The sequence below is a fragment of the Lynx rufus genome, unplaced genomic scaffold (genome assembly GCF_022079265.1).
Source record: "Lynx rufus isolate CCGP_SWC_20201006 ecotype Redwood Valley unplaced genomic scaffold, mLynRuf1.p SCAF_8, whole genome shotgun sequence".
Lineage (NCBI taxonomy): Eukaryota > Metazoa > Chordata > Mammalia > Carnivora > Felidae > Lynx > Lynx rufus.
Window position 1 is genome coordinate 120,733,248 of NW_025814896.1, and position 19,486 is coordinate 120,752,733.

A 19,486-nucleotide genomic window follows, 5' to 3' on the forward strand; every position below is an offset into this window, starting at 1 on the left:
CATCTCAGAGCCTGCAACTTCCCCCTCCTCTTCTGAGTCTTTGAATTGGCAGCAAAGAATCGTCTCTAAGGCCCGTGATTATTGACAAAGCAAAGAGGTTGGGACTTCGGCATCAGGACAGGCTCATTTACTCAGGGACTTAGACACATTCTCTGATCGGGTAAAATGTTTTTTGATTATATATCCTTGCGTCTATTCTCATTCACAGTCCTCTTTCCCTGAGTCTCTGGGCTTGATCTCTCATGTTCCACAACCTTCCCTCCCATTCCTTCTCCATCAAATGTCCTTCAGATGGGACTGACCCAATAATGTATCAAGAAGAAAATCAACCTGAGAATATGAGTTACCTGTTGCTGTATCACAACTTACCCCAAAACCTAGTGGCTTTGTGGAATAAATATTTATTACTTCACAGCTTCTATGGGCCCGGAGTCCAGATGCTGGTCCTCACAAGCTGAGGGTCAGGGTCTCTCACAAGGGCTACAGGCATCTCAAGGCTCAACTACTCACATGTTGTTGGCAGGATTCTTCGTGGGCTGCCGGACTGAGGGCCTCAGTTCAAGCCAGCTGGTGGCTGGAAGCCGCCTCAGTTCCTTGTCACGTGAGCCTCTCCACAGGGTGGCTCACAAGATCGCAGCTGGCTTCATTAGACTGAACAAACAAGAGAGAGAAAGAGTGTATGGGCAAGACCTAAGTCACAGTCTTTTATAACCTGATCTCAGAAGTGACATCCCATTCTCCTGACTCAGTAGCAGCAGTCACTATGCCCAGACCACATTCAAGGAGAGGGGATTAAACAGGAGTGTGACAGCAGGGAGCAAGGTCATTGGGAGCCTTCGCAGAGGTCTGCCCACCAACCACATTTACTCATCTAGTTAAGTATGTCACACAAAGCTTTATTGATGACTGATAGATTTAGTGCTCCCTGGAGATTACTGCCTGCTCTGGCTCCATTCCCACTTTCCATTACTGAAGAAAAAGGGTCAGAAACTTGATATACCTCATTGTCATTTAACAAACATTTATTAAGCATTTACATGTGCTAAGCACAATGGTAAGGAAGATAAAATTTGAGAGGTGAGGTTAATGCTGTCAGAGTTCTGGGGAGCATGTCAGGAATCTGACCCTAGAGGAGGTGACCATGAAGCAAATGCCCTGAGGGGCAGCAGGAGCTAATCTGACCACACCGGGGGTGGAGAGCTTCTGACCAGAGGACGACAGGCAGAGAGGCCTGCAGGCAGGGGAGAGCAAGCCTTTCTGTAGATGCAGCACCTGTCGCCCATCCTGCTTCTTTATGTCTAAACCACCCAGTGGCAGCCGTGGGCATGCCTGCACACATGTGTACCTCCTCCAAGACCAACCCCAGTCTCTAGGCCTTCCTGAAGCCGTGGCCTCGGGCCTCGGGCCTGACTTGAAGTATGTGTGTATCGATTGGCTGTGGTTTGTGCCTCTCCCGGGGCAGTTGGGATTTACTGACCTACCAGGATGCCAAACTGGTGTTGCTCTGCTGGAGCCTGAATTCACACAGGGCTCTTGATGGTTCCATCCCAGCATCGTTGTAATCCAACGTGACCCTAAAGCCAAGGGCTGGTGCTTGAGATTCACTGGGGAGAATCGTGCCTTCCCAGCAGTCTTCATTTTTCTCTTTCTACTGCTCTGAACAAAGACAACTTCTGAAGCCTGTTTTTTATCTTCCTCGGAAGGCATGTCCTGGGCACTGATCCCAGGAAGAGGGCTTGATTATTTCCAAGCCGATGGTGGGCAATAGGTTTCATTTTCTGATCCTAGAGTTTTAGCCACATGTAGCTGGCCACCTCGTGCATCCCTTTTGCCTCATCTCCCATCATCATTTTCCTATTAAAATGCTTTCAGAGGTTCGGTTTCATGTTCTTAAAAAGCAGCCTAGTTGCTCATCTTGGGTTTTGCGACTCTGACATTCAGTCCTCAGGCAGCGGTGCCTGGCCCAGATCGCAGTGAGGGAGATTTAGGGAATACTTGTGTGCTTAATGCTGGTTCAGCCCTCTGCGGGGACGACAGACAACTGTCACACAGTGAAGTGCATTTGAATTTCACAAGCCACATAGATACGCAAAAAAGAAATCTTTAGCTGGATGGACTTCATCCCTCTTGAGTGCTTGCTGTCTGAGCTGGACAAAGTCTGGGCATCTCCAGGCAAACTCTGAAGCCAGTCATCCCAGATTCTGGCACCGAGATGGGTGCTGTGCCCTGGGGACTACGCTGAGTGCTGTGGCATCAGGGGAAGGGTGTCCGCGGCTCCAACTCCATGTGTGGTGACGCAGCCCGGTCCTTTGCTTGTGGCCAAGCCTGGTTCTTCTAGGCAGCACTCCTCACTCCCCGGCTGAGGCAGCCGAATTCATAGGCTCCCCCGGCAGCCAGGGTGCACACGTGATCTCTGTTAGGCTCTAACTCTTCCGTGACTGAGAGACCACTTCAGGCTCGTTGCCTCTGCAGCTGGGAAACCATGGGCTACAGGGGTGCATGGGGTCCTTCCTTGATGCTGTCCGAGCAACCCAGGCAGTGATCTTCCTTCCGTGCCCCTCAGCTCTTGGAAGCCCAAGAGAGGTTGGGGCTTGGCCCGGGTCCACCGCGTCTGCGATCTCCTGCATCCCACACTGTGCTGGCTCATAGGACTTCCCTGCAAGGGACACACCACTGTATCAGACTTCCTTGCTTTTCTGCACCCTCTCTTACCTCTCTCCCAGCTTCATTATCTCACTTGGATTGGGGCTGGAACTGCTGGATCTGGCTGTTCATAAGCACTTTCCAAACCAGAGTTAATTGTATACTTTATTATTTGTCCCCTCCCCCCCAAAAATGGCCAAAAGTCGGGATGATGGTAATTATAGGGTAAAAGACAGAGGTGATTCCCCAGGATACAGTGAGTAATATGTGATAATGATTTATATTAATACAATGATTAATGTGTTATCCAACCAAAACGGGATTCCTGAGATGTTTATAAACTAGTTGGGAAAAAAATATATATACCCTGAAAAAAAAACAAATGATAATACATGTTTCATGTACGCTGACAAAAATAAAATATTTCACAAGATAGAACATGTTTAATTGTCAGAGGAAAATTATTATAAAAGTTAAACAGCAAAAAATAGCAAAAAGAGATTTCATAGTATTTCCTTGAATGGATAAACCACATTCTGTTAATCTATTCACCAGTCAATGAACTTTTGGCTATTTCCTCTTTTGGCCTACCAGACCATAGCTACTGAACATTTGTGTCTGAGTTTTGGGTGGACATATGTTTGCGTTTCTCTTGGACACATACACAGCAGTCAGATTGCAGGGTTATATGGTAAGTTTATGTTTACCATTTTAAGAAACTGCTTACCTGTTTTCCAGAGTAGTGTACCATTTTATGGTCCCATCAGCAACATACAAGCGTTTCAGTTTTCTCATGTCCTTGTTCGTCTTTTTGATTGTAGCTCTTTCAGTAGGTAAGTGGTATCTCATTGTAATTTCAGTTCTCATTTCCCTATTGATTACTCATGTTGAGCATTTTTCGTGTGATTGTTGCCCATTTGTACATCTTCTTCAGTAGAATGTCTGTTCAAGTCTTTCCCTGTTTTGTAATTGGGTTGTTTGTTTTCTTATTATTCAGCTGTAAGAGTTCTTTCTATGTTCTGGACACAAGTTTCTTTTTTATTTTTTTAGTTTATTCTTGGTGTTTTTTTCCATTTCTGCTTTATTGATATACAGACTTGTAAGATTTTTTTTTTAATGTTTATTTTTGAGAGAGAGAGAGAGTGAGCACAGGGGAGGGGCAGAGATAGAGGGAGACATGGAATCCAAAGCAAGCTCCAGGCTCTGAGCTGTCAGCACAGAGCCCGACGTGGGGCTTGAACCCACGAACTGTGAGATCATGACCTGAGCCAAAGTCAGACACCCAACTGACTGAGCCACCTAGGCGCCCTGTCGTTTTCATTTTCTTTTAATTTTTTGAAGAACCTCTACTCTGTTTTCTCCAGTGGCTGTACCGATTTACATTCCCACCAATAGTACACAGGGGTTCCCTTTTTTCCATGTCTTCACCAGTACTTATCTCTTACCTTTTTGATAATCATCCTAACAAGTGTGAAGTGATACCTCATTGTGGTTTTGATTTGCATTTCCCTGGCTACCTTTTCATATACATATTGGCCATTTGTATGTCTTCTTTGGAAAAGTATTTGGTTCCTCAGTCCATTTTTTTAAATTATTTTTCTAAAAAAAAGTTCATTTATTTTGAGAGAGAGAAAGAGTGAAAGAACTTGAGTGTGAGCAGGGGAGGGGCAGCAAGAGTGGGAGAAAAAGAATCCCAAGCAGATTCCTCACTGTCGCCACGGAGCCCGACACAGTCTCGATCCCACCAACTGTGAGATCATGACCTGAGCCGAAATTGAGAACTGGACACTTAACCACCTAAAGCACCCAGGCACCCCTGCCTTAGTCCATTTTTTAATTAGATTGGGTTTTTAGTTTTGTTTTGTTTTGTTGCTGTTGGGTTGAATGAATTCGTTATATATTTTGGATATTAACTCCTTATCATATATATGATCTGTAAATATTTTGTCCCATTTAGTAAATTGCCTCTTCATTTTGTTTTGTTTTGTTGTTTTTTAAATTTTTAAACATTTATTTATTATTGAGAGACAGAGCATGAGTGGGGGAGGGGCAGAGAGGGAGGCACAGAATCTGAAGCAGGCTCCAGGCTCTGAGCTGTCAGCACAGAGCCCAACGTGGGGCTTGAACTCAAAAACCGCAAGATCATGACCTGAGCCAAAGTCGGACGCTTAACCAACTGAGCCACCCAGGTGCCCCGACCTCTTCATTTTGATGATGGTTTCCTTGCTGTATAGAACCTTTTTACTTTTGATGTGGTTCCACTTGTTTATTTTTGCTTTTGTTGCCTTTGCTTTTGGTGTCATATTCAAAAAAATCATTGCAAAGACCCACAAGTTCTTTATCAGATATAATCTGCAAATATGTTTTCCCAGTCTGTGACTTATCTTTTTTATTTTTTCTAGTGGTGTCTTTTTTATAATATTTTTATTGAGATAAAATTCACATACCATACAGTTCACCATTTTAAAGTCTATAATGCAGTGGTTTTTAATATATTCACAGAATTGTGCAACCATCACCCCAATTGACTTTAGAACAATTCATCACCCACTGAAAGGACCCCACATCCATTAGCACTCACTCCTCATTCCTCCCAAGTCCCCAGCCCCAGGCAGCCACCAATCTACTCTCTGTCCCTATGGGTTTGCCTGTTGTGGACATTTCATATAAAGCAATCAAACAATATTCTGTCTTTTGTAACTGGCTTATTTCACTAGCATAATATCTTCAGGGTTTGTCCACGTTGTAACATGTATCAGTACTTATTCCTTTGCTTGCCGAATCATATTCCATTGACCCTTGAACAATGGTGGGGGCCTTAGGGGTACTGACCTGCACAGTTAAATATCTGTGTATAACTTTTGACTCCCCCCAAACTTAATTACCAACAGCCTACTGTTGATCCATATGTTACCCATGACATAATCAGTTAACACATATTTTGTATGTTATATGTATATGTATTCTTACAAAAAGAGAGTTAGAGAAAAGAAAATGTCATGAAGAAAATCATAAAGAAAATACATTTATAATGCTGTGCTGTATTTATCAAAAAAAAATTGGGGTGCCTGGGTGGCTCAGTTGGTTAACATCCAAACTGTTGATATCAGCTCAGGTTATGATCTCATGGCTGTTGAGATCGAGCCCCACGTCAGGCTCTGTGCTGAGCATGGAGCCAACTTGGGATTCTCTCTGTCCCTCTCTCTTTCTCTCTGCTCCACACCCACTCAACATGTACTCTCTCTCTCAAAATTAAATATGGTTTTTTAAAAATCCACATATAAGTGGAGCCATGCAGATTAAACCCATATTGTTCAAGGGTCGGCTGCATTCCACATTTTATTTAAATCATTCATCCGTTGGTAGACCCTTGGATTGTTCCCACTTTGCAGCTCTTATGTATAATGCTGCCATGAATCCTTGTGTACAGATTTTTGTGCAGACCTGTGTTTTCATTCCTCTCAGGTATATACACGAGACGTGGAATTGCTGGGTCGCGTGGCACTCAGTGTTTAATCTTTTGAGGAACTGTCAGGCTCTTCTCTAAAGCAGCAGGAATGCACCATCTTCCGTTCTTGCCAGCAGCGTGCAAAGGTTCCAACTAAGCTGCATCCTTGTTAACACTTGTTATTGTCCACCTTGTTGATTGTAGCCATCCTAATGGATGTGAAGTGGTATTTCATTGTGGTTTTGATCTGCATCTCCCTAATGGTTTATCATGTTGAGCATCTTTTCAGGTGCTTATTGGACATTTGTATGTCTTCTTTGGAGAAGCATCTATTCAGGCCCTTCGCCCATTTTTAAATTAGGTTACTTGTCCTTTTGTTATTGAGTGTAAGTTTTCTTTCTGATTCTAGATAGAAACCCCTGATCTGATAGATGATTTGTAAAAATCTTCTCCCATTCTGTGAAGTGTCTTATTACCTTCTTAAAGGTGTCCTTTGAAAAAAGTTTTTAATTTTCATGAAATCCAATTTATCATTTTATTTTGTAGTTTATGTTTTAGGTGTCATATCTAAAAAGTCATTGCTTAACCTTTTCTTCTAAAAGTCTCCTGGGTTTCATGACCCATTTTGAATTAGTTTTGATATACAATGTGAGGTAAGGGTCTAAGTTCCTATCATTTGTATCATGGAAAGATCTCAGAAAGTATGCTAAGTGATAAAAGCAAATTGCAAAATGATATGCACAGTATGATACCATTGATGCAAAATTTTAAAGTATGAAATAGCATACATTATTCATAGTTATATAGGTACACATAGGAAAAAGAATTCACCCCAAAATCTTTGACGATTGTTGCCTCTGAAGGGATGAGAGGAGAGACTGGGACTGGACACTAATAGGTCTTCAGACTTCTCTGCGGCGTTTCTAAGTTGAAATGAATTTGACAAACTATGAACAGTTTGCAATGTGGGTGTTTATCATGTTATGCTTTTTAGCTTTCTGTATATTTTAAATTTCTCAAATTAAAATACACACACATACGCTCACACAAACCAAAGGGTTAGAGAACAGACTGTTTCTTTGTGGCGCCACTCGCACGCCGGCCGAAGCGCTGAGGTGAGGCTTTGTGCTCGGAGCCCGTTGGCGTGTTTGGGGCAGATTCTGTCGTGCGGGGTGTTTCTGAGCTAGATCCCCAAAAGATAAATCTCTTCATTTGAACTCATTTGCCCACTTTGGCTTCTATTTTCCCAGTTTTGCTTCCACAGAAAACCTGCCCCGTGTCACACCCAGTGTCCCTTGTTCTGAAGAGCAGCATCGGGGCCCAAATCTCAGTGAGCTTCCTTTAACTAGAATTTTTAAATGTGATCCCCTTGCTCCAAGCTTCCTCCGAAACTGTACCGGAGCCTTCACAGGGAAAGTTCGGCTTCCACCAGGTGTGTGTCCGTCCTCACCTGGTCCCCATGGAATGGCCCCGACAGCCTCACCGTGTGCTTTTGGCAAGTGCGGCGACCCGGCCCCTGGGAAGCAGCCTGCAGCGGAGCTGGGACACGCGCTCAGGAGCGTGGTCCCCTCGGGCTGGGAGTTCAGAGGTGCCGGGTGCCCGCCATTGCCCTGGGAGTGGAAGGGGCTCTTCCGGCATCTCCGTGAGCTGTGTTGGCCTGACACAAAGCTCTTCCGCTTCCCTTTGTGTTTTTCTACCATAAAATGGGCACAAGAACATACACCCTTTCTATTCATTCACAAGTTATTGTGAGGGTCAAGTGAGGTCATGTCCGTAAATGTGTTTGCAAACAAAAAAGAAAGATGTTTGTGTATCATTTTCCAGCTGTGTGGCCCCAGCCCCTCTCAGATCCTGGACCCAGCCACTCTGCTCAGGCTGTCTGCCTGCGAGGACCCCCTCTCCATGCTAGCCTCTGCTTTTCCTCCCACTTTTAGTCCAGTCTAATGGGATTCTCTCTCCTTCTCCCGCCCCCACCTTCCTTCCTTTTTTCCTTTTCTTCCTCTCTGCAGTCCTGGAGGCAGCCTGACTCCTTCCTTTCAAATGTGATCACGCAGTGCACTGGCCCACTGAACTGAGCTCTTTCGGCTGGCTTAGACTGACTGAGTAGAAGGACTTTCTCCTTCCTCAAAGAGGTAAGATACCTGAGGTAACACGTTTCATCTCTCTGATTCTCCCAGGCTCAGGCCACAGGATCACCACATACATCCCCCACTCACGGAGGCGGCCGCCCGATGCCCATGCCTGTCCGCTCAACGTCTGCTGGCTCCACCCCCACCCACTGTCCGCAAGACCCACTGAGCGGAGTCGGGGGAGACATGCAGGAGGCCTTTGCACAAGGTGAGATTTGGGAGCAGAGATCACTGGAGAGCTAGAGGGGTTTGGAAATGTGAATGAGATTCCTACTGAGATTTTTCCGGTTTCTTTTGTGGGCTTAGCTTTAAACGCTCAGATTTTCATATACAGTATAAATAAGTCAAGTGCTGGTCCCTTCTCATTTAGATGGGCTGGTCTCCCAACGGGAGGTCTACAGGCTTCGTAAATTTGTGAAGAGCAGGCCTCCGGGGCTTCTGTGCTTTTTTTTCCCCCCGGGTTACGGGAAGTGCCTTGTCCTTTGGGCTTTGCCTCCTCTGGAGGAATTGGGTGGTATCATTCCTGGAGTCATGCTTTGCCTGGAAACTCTTTAGAGCAACTAAGAGAAGGAAGAGTGGAGCTCTAAATAGGGCCTTGCTGAAGGCACACTCAGCACAGGATCACTACAACTGTCTGAGGGGCTAGCGACCAGCCGTGTCATATAGTTGGGGGAAGACGCCGTGGCTAAGGAAGTCCTGTCAGGGAGACAAAGTGCTGCCTGGTGGAGCTGGCAGAGAGTAAAGTCCTACATCAGGCCAACGAGCCTGGAATCTGACTCTCATTCTGGAATCCAACTCCCTTGATCGTGGCTGAGAAGCATGCCGCTGACAGGTTCCTACTCCTCAGGTGGAAAAGAAGAGGGAGGAGAAGGAGGACTTGGGTGCCTCGTGCCCCTGATGTGCCCGGGAGCGGGTGGAGATGCCCCATCTCCCCTAGGTGCCCTGCACCGCGTCTAGGGCCTGGCAGACTGAGGCGTGCGCTCGGCTCTTTCTCCACGCCCGCCCACCTGCCATCGCCGTCTGCTCTGACTGTCCTCAGGTACGAGGAGAAACCTCCGCAGTGACCTGCTGGTGGCCGCTGATTCCATCACCAACACCATGTCATCCCTGGTGAAGGAGCTCCACTCAGGTGAAGCCCAGAGCTCCTGCCCGGCCTCACGCGCCCCTTTCCATCCCCACGCCCTCCTCATGTCCTCGCCACGTGGTAAAACATCATCACGTAGCACACGCCACCTCAGTTCACCACTCAGCCTTTTTGCCTTCTAGGAACACACTGGACGTCTTGGCCCAGGGAGCCTCTCTGCCACACGTGATCACACAGAGACGCTGACACGTTATGTTTCTCTCAAGAATGCTCCTTGCAGGACAGACCCAATCCAGACTTTAAAGAAGTTCAGAGCCCCACGCACACAGTTAGCCCCTTCCCTGCTTCATTCGTCCTCCACCAGCTCTCCGTCCACAGCCTCTCTCCCCCCAGGGCTGCGCGACCGCCTCGTTCTGAGGCTTTCCTGGAAGACTGGAACTGAATCAGCCACAAAAGCTTCTGGACTTTCTCCCAGTTGCCTTTCTGCTCTCTCCTATTTGATTTGGTTTTGAAACCCTATTCTCTCCTTTTGTCCACGACTAGGCTCTGATTTCATGTGACATTTGTGACCTGAGTCTGTTGCTCCTTCGCTCCTCTGTCCAGTCTTCCCTGTGGCTCCTTCCTCAGTCTCTCCATCACTTAGCTATTTCACCGATTTTCCAGACACCCTTACCTCATTGTTCCTCTTACATAAAACCCATGAAAGAGAGAAATAATAAAAGGCCATTCCCCTATCGTCATATTTTCAAGACTCCCCATGACTCTCTTCATTTTATAACTGCCAGGTATTTACTAATCGGTTTAGAGTAATCAGATTCCCATGTTCCGTATTAAACACATAGGTTCCCTTCCTGAGCACTACATATGGCCCTCCTTTGTTCTTTTCACCTAATATAATGCTTTTGAATATGTTGAAGTCGCTTAACAAGGTTATTAAATAAAAATATAAAGCAGTGTTTCCATGGACTGTTCAAACACATCCACTGAAATCATCAGTCCAGGCTCTTAGGGAAGGGAAGCCTTGGGTATTTCTTCAGACCTTTGAAGGAGAAAGCATACACCTTTAGTGTTGTCATGGGTCTGGCCCATGGCTTCACTCTCAAATCTGCCTGATTCCACTTAGAAGAGAGAAGCGTATGGCCTAGGTTGGTTTTTTCAATGCAATTAAGATGCCAGTTCTCCCGTGGAGGGGGTGTGAAGGTGACAGAGTCTCCATTCTGGTCCCATTCCTCAATCCTCAGAAGCACTGCCCCCTCTTTATTGTATGATAAACACACATAAATACAAGAGGTGACTGCCTTTGACATGACTTCACGGGTGATTAGAGAGTCCCTTCCCTAATAGAACTTCCCACAGATGCCAGAAATCCCACTTTTTGAAAGAATTTCAGGCCATGGACGTTAATCACACTGTGCCTTGTGACTACTTACTAGGGTTTGGGCAAAATCAGTGGCTCATGAGCTCATCACACTAGATGAGTGGTAACCGGACACCATTAAACACACGGCACACAGAGACCAAACAGCTCCACAAAACTAACAGGTCACAGGGATACCCAGCAATCTCTTATGGTAGGAAAGGGTGGTTTTAACAAAATGATGTGATGTATTTGGAAGGCGCCTTAGAGAGCATGTCGTCTAGTCCCCTTCAGAAATGCAGTGAGTGATTATCAGAAGAGTGATTTGCTTGAAGTTGTGCATCTTGAAGGGGCAAAGCTGGTCCTAGAACTTAGGTCTGAAGAACCTGAAGCCAGGGCTCTTCCCACCACAGAGCCCTTCCGTCCACACGGGACAGGATGTCAGATTCACAGCCCCACGAGGGCCCCTTTCACTGACGCTGTTCCCTCCCAAGCCCTGAAGTCCACAGGTAGATGTGGACTAAGTCCACACATGACAGCACCTTTACAAAATGCAGAAACAGATTCCCTTTACATGCGAGCTGCCAGTTTCTCAGTGAATGGAAGAGGCTGGCCCAACACCCACACACGTTTACTGTCACCACCAAGGGTTTTGTTAGGATGAGGTGAAATGTTCAGATTGTCTCTACGTATTTTCCATACCATGTGAGCATACTGTTTATAGATGTAGCTTGTCCTCCTCATCTTTTTCAAAATACTTTCACAAATAGTAGAATCTAAAGGTTGGAAAACATCTTAGAAGTCATCTAATCCAGGTTGCTGCCCAATGTAAAAGTCCTGTTTGAATATTTCCAATGAGCTCATTCATGACCAGCTCTCATCATGAGGAAGTTCTTTCTTATCAGGGAGCCAAAATTTGCCTCTCTGTAAGCAGTTTATCCTCATTCCACCCTCTGAAGCCACCCAGAATAAGTTCAGTCCTTCCTACTCCTATTAATTTGACCTTTCAAGTGTTTGACGACAGGTAACATGGCTGTCCCTATGCCTTCTCTTTAGGTGGCTGTTCGATGTTCCTTCAGCCATTCTTTTTTTGAGAGAGAGAGAGAGAGAGAGAGAGAGAGAGAGAGAGAGAGAGCACAAGCAGGGGAGGGGCAGAGAGAGGGAAAGAGAGAATACCAGGCAGGCTCCGCGCTGTCAGCACAGAGCCCGACAAGGAGCTCGATCTCACAAAACGTGACCTCATATGACTTGAGCTGAAATGGAGAGACTGAAACGTAACAGACCGAGCCACCCAAGGCGCCCCTCTTTCAGCCATTCTTAATGTGACGTGGTTTTCACTTCACCATTTTGCTTGCCAACACTGGGATATGGTCGAGAGTTTCAAGGCCCCAATTCAAAATGAGCTCCCAGAGCTGAGAACACTCCTCCCTATCACAGGGGATGTGCTCCCTGCAGAGCCCAGCTCGCTGCTGGCTCTGTTCCTGGCTTCCCTGCTGACTGCGCTGGGGGTGACACCTCTTCTCCATGCCTGCTTTCGCTCAGGGAGGCTCCAGGGAAAGCAACCTTTGAGGACATTAGCTTTTAACACACAGCCACTTTGCTGTTCAGTCATTTTAAGTTTGTTATCAGCCGAAACTTCTAGTTTGGGGTGGTTTTTATATTTAAAAAAAAAAAATTTAAGTTTATTTATTTATTTTGAGAGAGACAGACAGTGTGAGTGGCAGAGGGGAAGGGAGAAAGGGAGAGAGAATCCCAAGCAGACACCATACTGTTTGCACAGAGCCTGACGTGGAGCTCGAACTCACCAAACTGGGAGAGCATGACCTGAGCAGAAACCAGGAGTCCGACTGAGCCACCCAGGCGCCCCCTTTTGGTGGTTTTTTCTTTTTTCTATTAAAAAAAAATTTTTTTTTAATGTTTTATTTTATTTTTGAGAGAGAGGCAGACAGAGCACAAGCGGGGGAGGGGTAGAGAAAGAGGGAGACAGAATCTGAAGCAGGCTTCAGGGTCCGAGCTGTCAGCACAGAGCCCAGCACAGGGCTTAATTAAACTCATGAACGAGAGATCATGACCTGAGCCAAAGTTGGAAGCTTAACCGACTGAGCCGCCCAGGCACCCCTGGTTGTTTTTTCTTAACAGAAGCCAGTGTTAATCTAGGTATTCTCCCACCATGAACTTTTATGGTTGTTTTCTTGAACCTGAATGCAAGGTATTAGATGTATCCCTAGTGGGTGTCGTCACCTTAGGGAAAGCGGGCATGGAGAAGAGGCAGCCACCCCCGACCTAGTCACCAGGGAAGCCAGCAACTGAACCAGCAGCAAGGTGAGTGACCTCAGCTGTGCTGCCCCTAAGGGCGTAGGGCTTATGGGTAAACAGCGCTAGGGTGCGCACCACGCAGGGCGCGTACTAGGTGAGCGTCAGCACCCGTGCAGGCCTGGGACCATGAGCCTTTAGCTAGGGCTTCGTCCCAAGCCTTCTGAGTTACCGCCTTCACCCTCCCTCTATGCTTGTGCTGTGCTGAAGGGTCATTGGCCTCCTTGGACTTGTTTTCACAGCAGAGGAAGGTGCAGAGGAAGAAGAAAAGAAGATGCAAAGTGGGAAAGAAAGAGGTAAAGGCAGCTCACAGGACCCCTAGTTTGAGTGGGAGGCAGAGCTGGACAGCCCCTGAGGGAAACTCCCCTCCCTTTTGTTTCTGCTTTCCTTCCTGCTGCCCCTTCCCCCAAAGCTTTCCAACCCCCACAGTTCCTTCTGCCTACTTTTCCCAACCGACCATCAAGGTTTGCCCTGGAGGTGGCGGTGTCAGGCGATCAAGAAAAGCCTCCTGATTTCCAGATACTGTGATAGATGGTTCGGATATAGGAAGTAGATACCAGCAGAGCACAGAACATGACCCTTTGCCTCCAGGAGTTTATAATCTAGTCAGAAAGGCAAGACAGAGATATGCAGAATAAATAGGAGATAAAATGAAGTAGCAGGAAAAGTTAATCATCAAACTTTGAGTGTGTGATTATAAATACAAGAAACATTTCTGAAAAGGAAGCGATTCTTGTGGGCAGAATAGCCAAGTGTTTTTCTGGCCTTGATGGAAGAATTAAAAGCAATAAAGGTATCAGCAAAGGACAGTAATGCCTTCCTCGTTTTCTTGTATAGAAAACTTGCTTAATAACTTGTTATGAACAAGGAGCTGTGCTAAATGATGTCCACGTATTATCTCATTTGACACTTAACAACCCTGTGAGACACATAACAGTGTCCCTATTTTACCACTGAGAAAATAGGCTCTCAGAAGTATAGATCACATAGCTGTAGTAAAGCAGCAGAGATTCAGTGTGAACTGGGTCCTTCTGACCCCACTTCACACACTTAATCTTCATGTGTCTGTGCCATGCTGAACAAAAAACATTTGGGAGTTATATGAGCTCTTATTTCGGTCCTATATTAATATGTCTATTTCTGGATTCCTCCAAAACATAAGCTCCACAAGGTAGAGATTTTGGTCTGTTTTGTTCAGGATGTATCCCCAGTGCCCAGAAGAGTGCCTGGCACATAGTGAGGTGTCAGTAAATTCTCACATACAAGGAAGTAAGCCAGGTGATGTACTAGAGAGTGCTTCATCAGGGACAGAGCGGGAGCGGCCCCGAGGAGGCTGGGCTCTGGAAGGTGCACCCGCTCTCTCTACCTCTGCTGAATGCTCTGCACTGAGCACACCCTTCCTGTTTGATTTCACAGGATTTGAGACAGGGCTCAGAGTGGTTCAATAACCTGCACAGATCATAGCTGGCAGAGCCGGGAATCAGCGCCCATGCGGCTGGTAGACGAGGCGAAGTGAGAAAAGTCGTAAGGAAGGGTGGGAAGAAGTGGAGTGGGGGCTGCAGGCAAAGAAGGTGGGAAGGTAAGGGAGGGGGGTGCCTGGGGGTAGGGTCTGCCGTGCTGCTTGCCACGGGGGCTCTCGGGGCAGGAGAGGCAGGCCTTCAGAGTTTGCCACCAGACTCTGAGACTGTCCAGGATCCTGGGAGGAGTGGAGAAGCAGAGTCCAGGTGCCACAGTCCTCTAGGGAGTCAGTGAGGCCTGCGAGGCAGTGGACGGCAACTGTGCGGGGTTGAAGACCACGGCATATTTGGCATGGCCGCCCAAATGTCAGAAGTCAAGGTCAGCTGTATTTGAGACATCTAGCAGTGCCACAGGGAATGGTAGAGAAGACCCTTTCCTTGCTGAGAGCAGACCAGGGGGAAGGCAGAAGGGTTGTTGTGCAAGAGATGAAGTGGGGAGGAGATGCACAGAGATAAGTTCACACTCCGTAAACACGTGCTCCAGTCACACGCATGCGCGCGCGCGCGCACACACACACACACACACACACACACACACACAACTCATCCAGATCCTAGCGTTCATGTGGAATGTTCTTGGCTGAAGACGTAACATCTGCTGCTTTGGCCTCTCTTCCCATTGACCCTCCCTTCCCAGTAGCTTTTCCCATGGCTTCTCCTCAGCCTCCCTGCATTGTGTGCAGCACACGGAGGGTGGCCCTGACCACTTGGGCCTTGCCATGACCATGGACTGCAGCCCTGGTCTTGGTTCAGGGCTGGGTGTGGGCTGCATCTCACACGTGGACAGGCATAGTTCCCCTTGCCTGGTGCCCCCTGCTCTCAGGGGCCTCTGTCTGCACCTGTGTTCTCTGCCAGCATCTCTCCTCTCTGCCCCTCTTGCTCTTAGTGTCTCCCCATCTCTCTTCCAGTGCACACACCAACGTTTCTGTCTGTCCCTGTGAGACCTTGTGGGAACACCTGAGTTTCCGTTGCTGTGGCTTTAGGTGCCATCCCAAGGAAAAGAGTGTTAAGAGCCAGGGTGAGACTTGAGTAGGGTTTTAAACAAATGTTTGACTCTTGGCATTGTGCATACAGGTCTCAGGATATGTCTTCTTAGCTGAACTGTGGCAGGTATGTGGGTGGAGGTACAAGCCAGGTATTTTTACAGATGGACCTTCCGATGGTCTGCCGTGGTCTAGACATGAGATTTTACTATAGACCAACATGGAGGTAACCGCAGTCACCGAGGCGTTGGAGAAGAGTGACTGTCAACCATAGAGAGAGAGGAGATGTGCTTCTTTGGGGTTGAGGTGATGCTGACCTAACATAAACACAATTTGGTCAGCACCCCACCAGGCAGGCATAGTCTGCTCAGTGCAAAAACCCTAAGAGTCAAATGGGCACTTTTGAAGAATTCGTGACCAAGCCAGACTTCACCAGCACGTTCGCCCCTATCTCAGCCCCCTCACTGCCTTACCCTGGATCTCTGGCTGGCTGCATTCTGGGGAATGCTTCTGCTCCCCTGGGGTGCCGCACTGACTTCACGTCCCCTCACTGCTCGCCTGGGGTGTTCAGAGTCCTTGTCGCCAGGACTACACAGATGAAACAGACAGACACGGTACTTCAGAGCCCGAAATTCATCTCGGCCACTCCAGGGCCTCATGTTATGCTCCTTTGTCCTTCAGAACTGCCTCTCCCAGAACCTGCCACCCATGGTGTTGGGAGCTGTAAATCCAGTTTGCTGGCTCAGAGTACGCTGGTGTATGTCCTGTAGGCTGACAGCAGCGGCCCTCTGTGGATTCTCAGGCTTTTGTGGGTGTAGTCAGTGTTCAAGATTTCAGGGGGAGCAGGAGTGATTGAGCATCCCCAAGCAGACACGCCTGCAGGCAGGAAACACCGCCAGTATCGAAATTTAATTCCTTCTCACCTTGGTCACTTTCAGAACCAGATGGGCTGCGCCCCCTGATATAATTGCTCCCTAGATTTAAGGTGGCTTCATTTCCATTTTAGTAGTAGTATTTTCCCTCTCCCGAGAGACACTTGTTTCTCCATGGTTGTTCTGCGTCCGTTGCAGGTGCTGGTTGTAGGTAGCGTGACTCTCCTGGCCCTTTTCATACTTGGTTGGGAAAAGCCAGCATAGGGGGCAGAAAGGGGAGAGTGAAGTCCAGAAGCCCGTGGGTGCATGGGCCGGTAGTCCCCGGGGAGAAGATGCAGGCTGGTGAGACACCCCAGGCGTGACTCCGTGTGTTGTTTGTGTCCGTGCTGCACAGGTTAGCAGAGGAGCCGGGACAGAGAGGAAGCGCGGGTGAGTACAGTGTTCTCTGCCCTCCCCACGGCCCCTTTCCCTTTGTACCCACGGTCTTCCTTTCCCTCCCCCCTTTCCTTGGTCTCACTTTCCAAGCCAGCCACCCTGAAGGGGAGAGATTCCAGTTAAAGTTTTTCTTAAAGAGCCCAGTTCACCTTTTCGCTTTGCCCCGGCCCCGCTATCATACCCTCTTGGCCCCTCTTCCGGGCTCTGGCCCATCTTGCTCTACGCTGGGTCTGGCCTGGGCCTCGGGCATCAGTTGGTATCACTGGTGTCTGGATGCAGCCGGCAGACCCAAGAGCTGCCGGCTGACACGGGCTCCGGGAGCCGGTGGCCAAGGCCGTCCCGGCCACCTCTGCCACCTTGCTGGTTGCCCACAACCACCGTCATTTCTCTCCCAGGGTCTGTGCCGGTGCCCCAGGGTTCTGACACCCAGAGCTCTGATCTGCCTTGGAACCTGGCCACAGACACGTATTTCCGTCCTCCAGGGTCACATCCACTCCAATAGAGCCAACCAAGCCATTTCCTGTGGTGCCTGCCAACCCGCACCCCCTCGTCCTAAAAAATTAATGAAAATACAGATTTCCCTCTGGGACAGTGCTCACTGCTTTAGGAGGTAGTCTTTCACGTCTTTCCATCTGAGGACCTTGACTCTTCTCTCCTCCCAGTTCCAAGACAGTGAGGCTCCGGGGCCTGCTTGCTAGAAAGAAGGGATGAAAATAATTGGACAACCAGTTTGTTCAGAACAGTTCTTTGGAAGATAGATGTCTTTGGTTTGGCCACGAGATGTCTCTTTATTTGTCAATCTTTCTTTCCCTCCCCTCCCTCACTTCTTGTGTTTAAAAGTTAGGCCGTCTTCCTCAGTTACAGATCTTCCAGGCAGAAAAGCCAGGGCTGCAGCCCCATGATCCCAAAAAAGGAACGTCTCCAGGCCTTTTCCTGCCGGCCCCACCCCCCACGTGCACCCGGCCCTTGAGGGGCTCTGTTCTGCCAGCGCTGCGGGACCTGCCGTCTGGGAGCCTGCACTGACTCAGGGATTGTGCAAGCCTCTATGGGAAGCACCCAAGCTGCAGAAGTTCTCCCGCTGCCCTGGAAATCTCAGGGCCTCCGGGGCTTGGGCAGGGTTTTACCTAAATTCACTGCACATTCAGGCAAGGCCCTTCCCAACAGCAGGCCTAGGCCGCTGCAGCCAACGAGGGAGTCAGGAGCTGACTTGCCCCTCGGGAGCTTGCCAGAGCCCCCCTCCCCGGGGGCACAGAGGAACTGGGGGATAAGGATAGGCACGCCAGAGCCATCTGGCCCCCCCTCTTCCTGCAGAGGAGGGAATGAAGAAGGCCCACGGCCTCTGGGAGCTCGGTGCCAGAACTAGAAGCGGAGCTGGGTCTCCGGACGCTGTCCTCAGACCTCAGATCGGGAGTTAGGAGAAACTCATCAGGAGTAGAGAGTCAAATGAAAAGCATAAAAACTCAGGTGGCTCAGTTTCACAGACCCTTAAGTTCTGCCCTCTTCCGGCCTGAATCTAAGGCTGTCGTCCCTGCCACCCAGTGTTTGTAAGCACCTCTCCAAGCTCAGTGCCCTTCTCCTCGGTCACAATCCTTCTTCCCAAAAAAGCACCACATTCCAAACCTCGCACTGTAAACCCCGTTCTTTCTTCCCAGAAACGTTTCCTGACCCTGTGACCCCAGCAGCAACTCCCAAAAAACTCTAGGTACCCCCCACAAAAGAGAAAGCCCCTTTCCCTAAAAAGGAGCACGAGTATTATCGACTCTTTGCATCTTCTGAGTTGAAAGGTAAGCATCCCGACGGCCCCATCCCAGGACATTGCCTTGCCCCAGCAGATGTTAGCAGCATTTGCTTGGAGACCCTCTGCAGCACCCGTGAGTAACAGCGTGTCTGTCCTGCACAGGCACAGGGGACATGCAGCAAGCTGGCGTTGACATGAGGAAGGCGAGATCTTCCCCCAGAGGCGCATTCCTGTCCATCTTTCGGCTGCACACCTGGACCAGGCTTGCAGGCTGCCAGACGTCACTACCTGGCAGGAAGAGGGGAGCCCAAGCCGGTGGGAAATGGGAGGGACTGCCTGATGCCGCTGCCGCCGGTGGGCCTCCCCCTTGCACAGTCCTGCATGAACTAGCATCTTCCTCATTCCCCTCGGGCCACGGTCTCATCTCTGCAACAGGAATTTACCGGGAGGTTGAAAAGAGAAAAGAAACAGCACGAATCTCCTGTGTGTGTGACCTGATGGAGTTCTTGCTGGCGTCTTGCCGGCACATCGCGTGCTCCCTGGGGTGGGGGCACAACTTTCCTCACCACCTTTGACCTTTAAAAACCAACAGGTTTTCTTCCCTGTGTCGTGCAAAGACAGCTTCAGGCTTTACTGAGTTTTACAGATATTCACACCCTGGCCACAGTGCTAAAAATAGCCTCCTTCCTTTCTCTCATACTGGTTAGCTAGGCTTCCGCCCCGGTTGGTGCCGCTCGCTGCTCAGCAGCCTAGGCGGCAAGGGGGAGCAGAGAGCAGCCCGGGAGAGGATTCTTTGCAGCAAAGCCCGCCGCCGGCCGGCCAGGGAGCGCTGACCGGTGACCACCAGAGGGAGCACTGGCCCCCGGGCGCTGTGCTCCCGCCACCTCCCCCTTCTCAGGGTTCCATTCTGCTCTGGCACACATGATAATCAATCCCAATTCCCGGTGATTTTCATTTATTTTTTTTC

The 19,486-nt window shown here is 48.7% G+C and overlaps 1 protein-coding gene and 1 long non-coding RNA gene across 9 annotated transcripts in view; one reads left to right on the forward strand and one right to left on the reverse strand.

The window, feature by feature from the left end:
• The window catches only part of DTNB (dystrobrevin beta), a 240,764-nt gene extending 221,763 nt beyond the window's left edge, over positions 1-19,001 (forward strand). For 4 of the 8 annotated variants that reach the window (XM_047068473.1, XM_047068476.1, XM_047068478.1 and 1 more), the window contains 5 exons: positions 8,269-8,428; positions 9,260-9,349; positions 13,217-13,270; positions 16,741-16,775; positions 18,682-19,001. In XM_047068473.1, coding sequence (XP_046924429.1) covers positions 8,269-8,428; positions 9,260-9,349; positions 13,217-13,270; positions 16,741-16,745 — 309 coding nt within the window. In that variant the 3' untranslated portion in view covers positions 16,746-16,775; positions 18,682-19,001. Of the gene's footprint in view, positions 1-8,268; positions 8,429-9,259; positions 9,350-9,486; positions 11,348-13,216; positions 13,271-16,740; positions 16,776-18,433; positions 18,566-18,681 lie in introns of those variants that run through there. The other 4 variants (XR_006960167.1, XR_006960169.1, XM_047068475.1 and 1 more) reach the window with 4 other exon arrangements.
• Positions 16,567-17,859, reverse strand: LOC124503433 (uncharacterized). The gene is made up of 2 exons (XR_006960170.1): positions 17,381-17,859; positions 16,567-16,732 (listed from the first exon to the last, which is right to left on the reverse strand). It is a non-coding gene; the product is annotated as an uncharacterized LOC124503433 (long non-coding RNA).
• Positions 19,002-19,486: the final 485 nt, after the last annotated feature.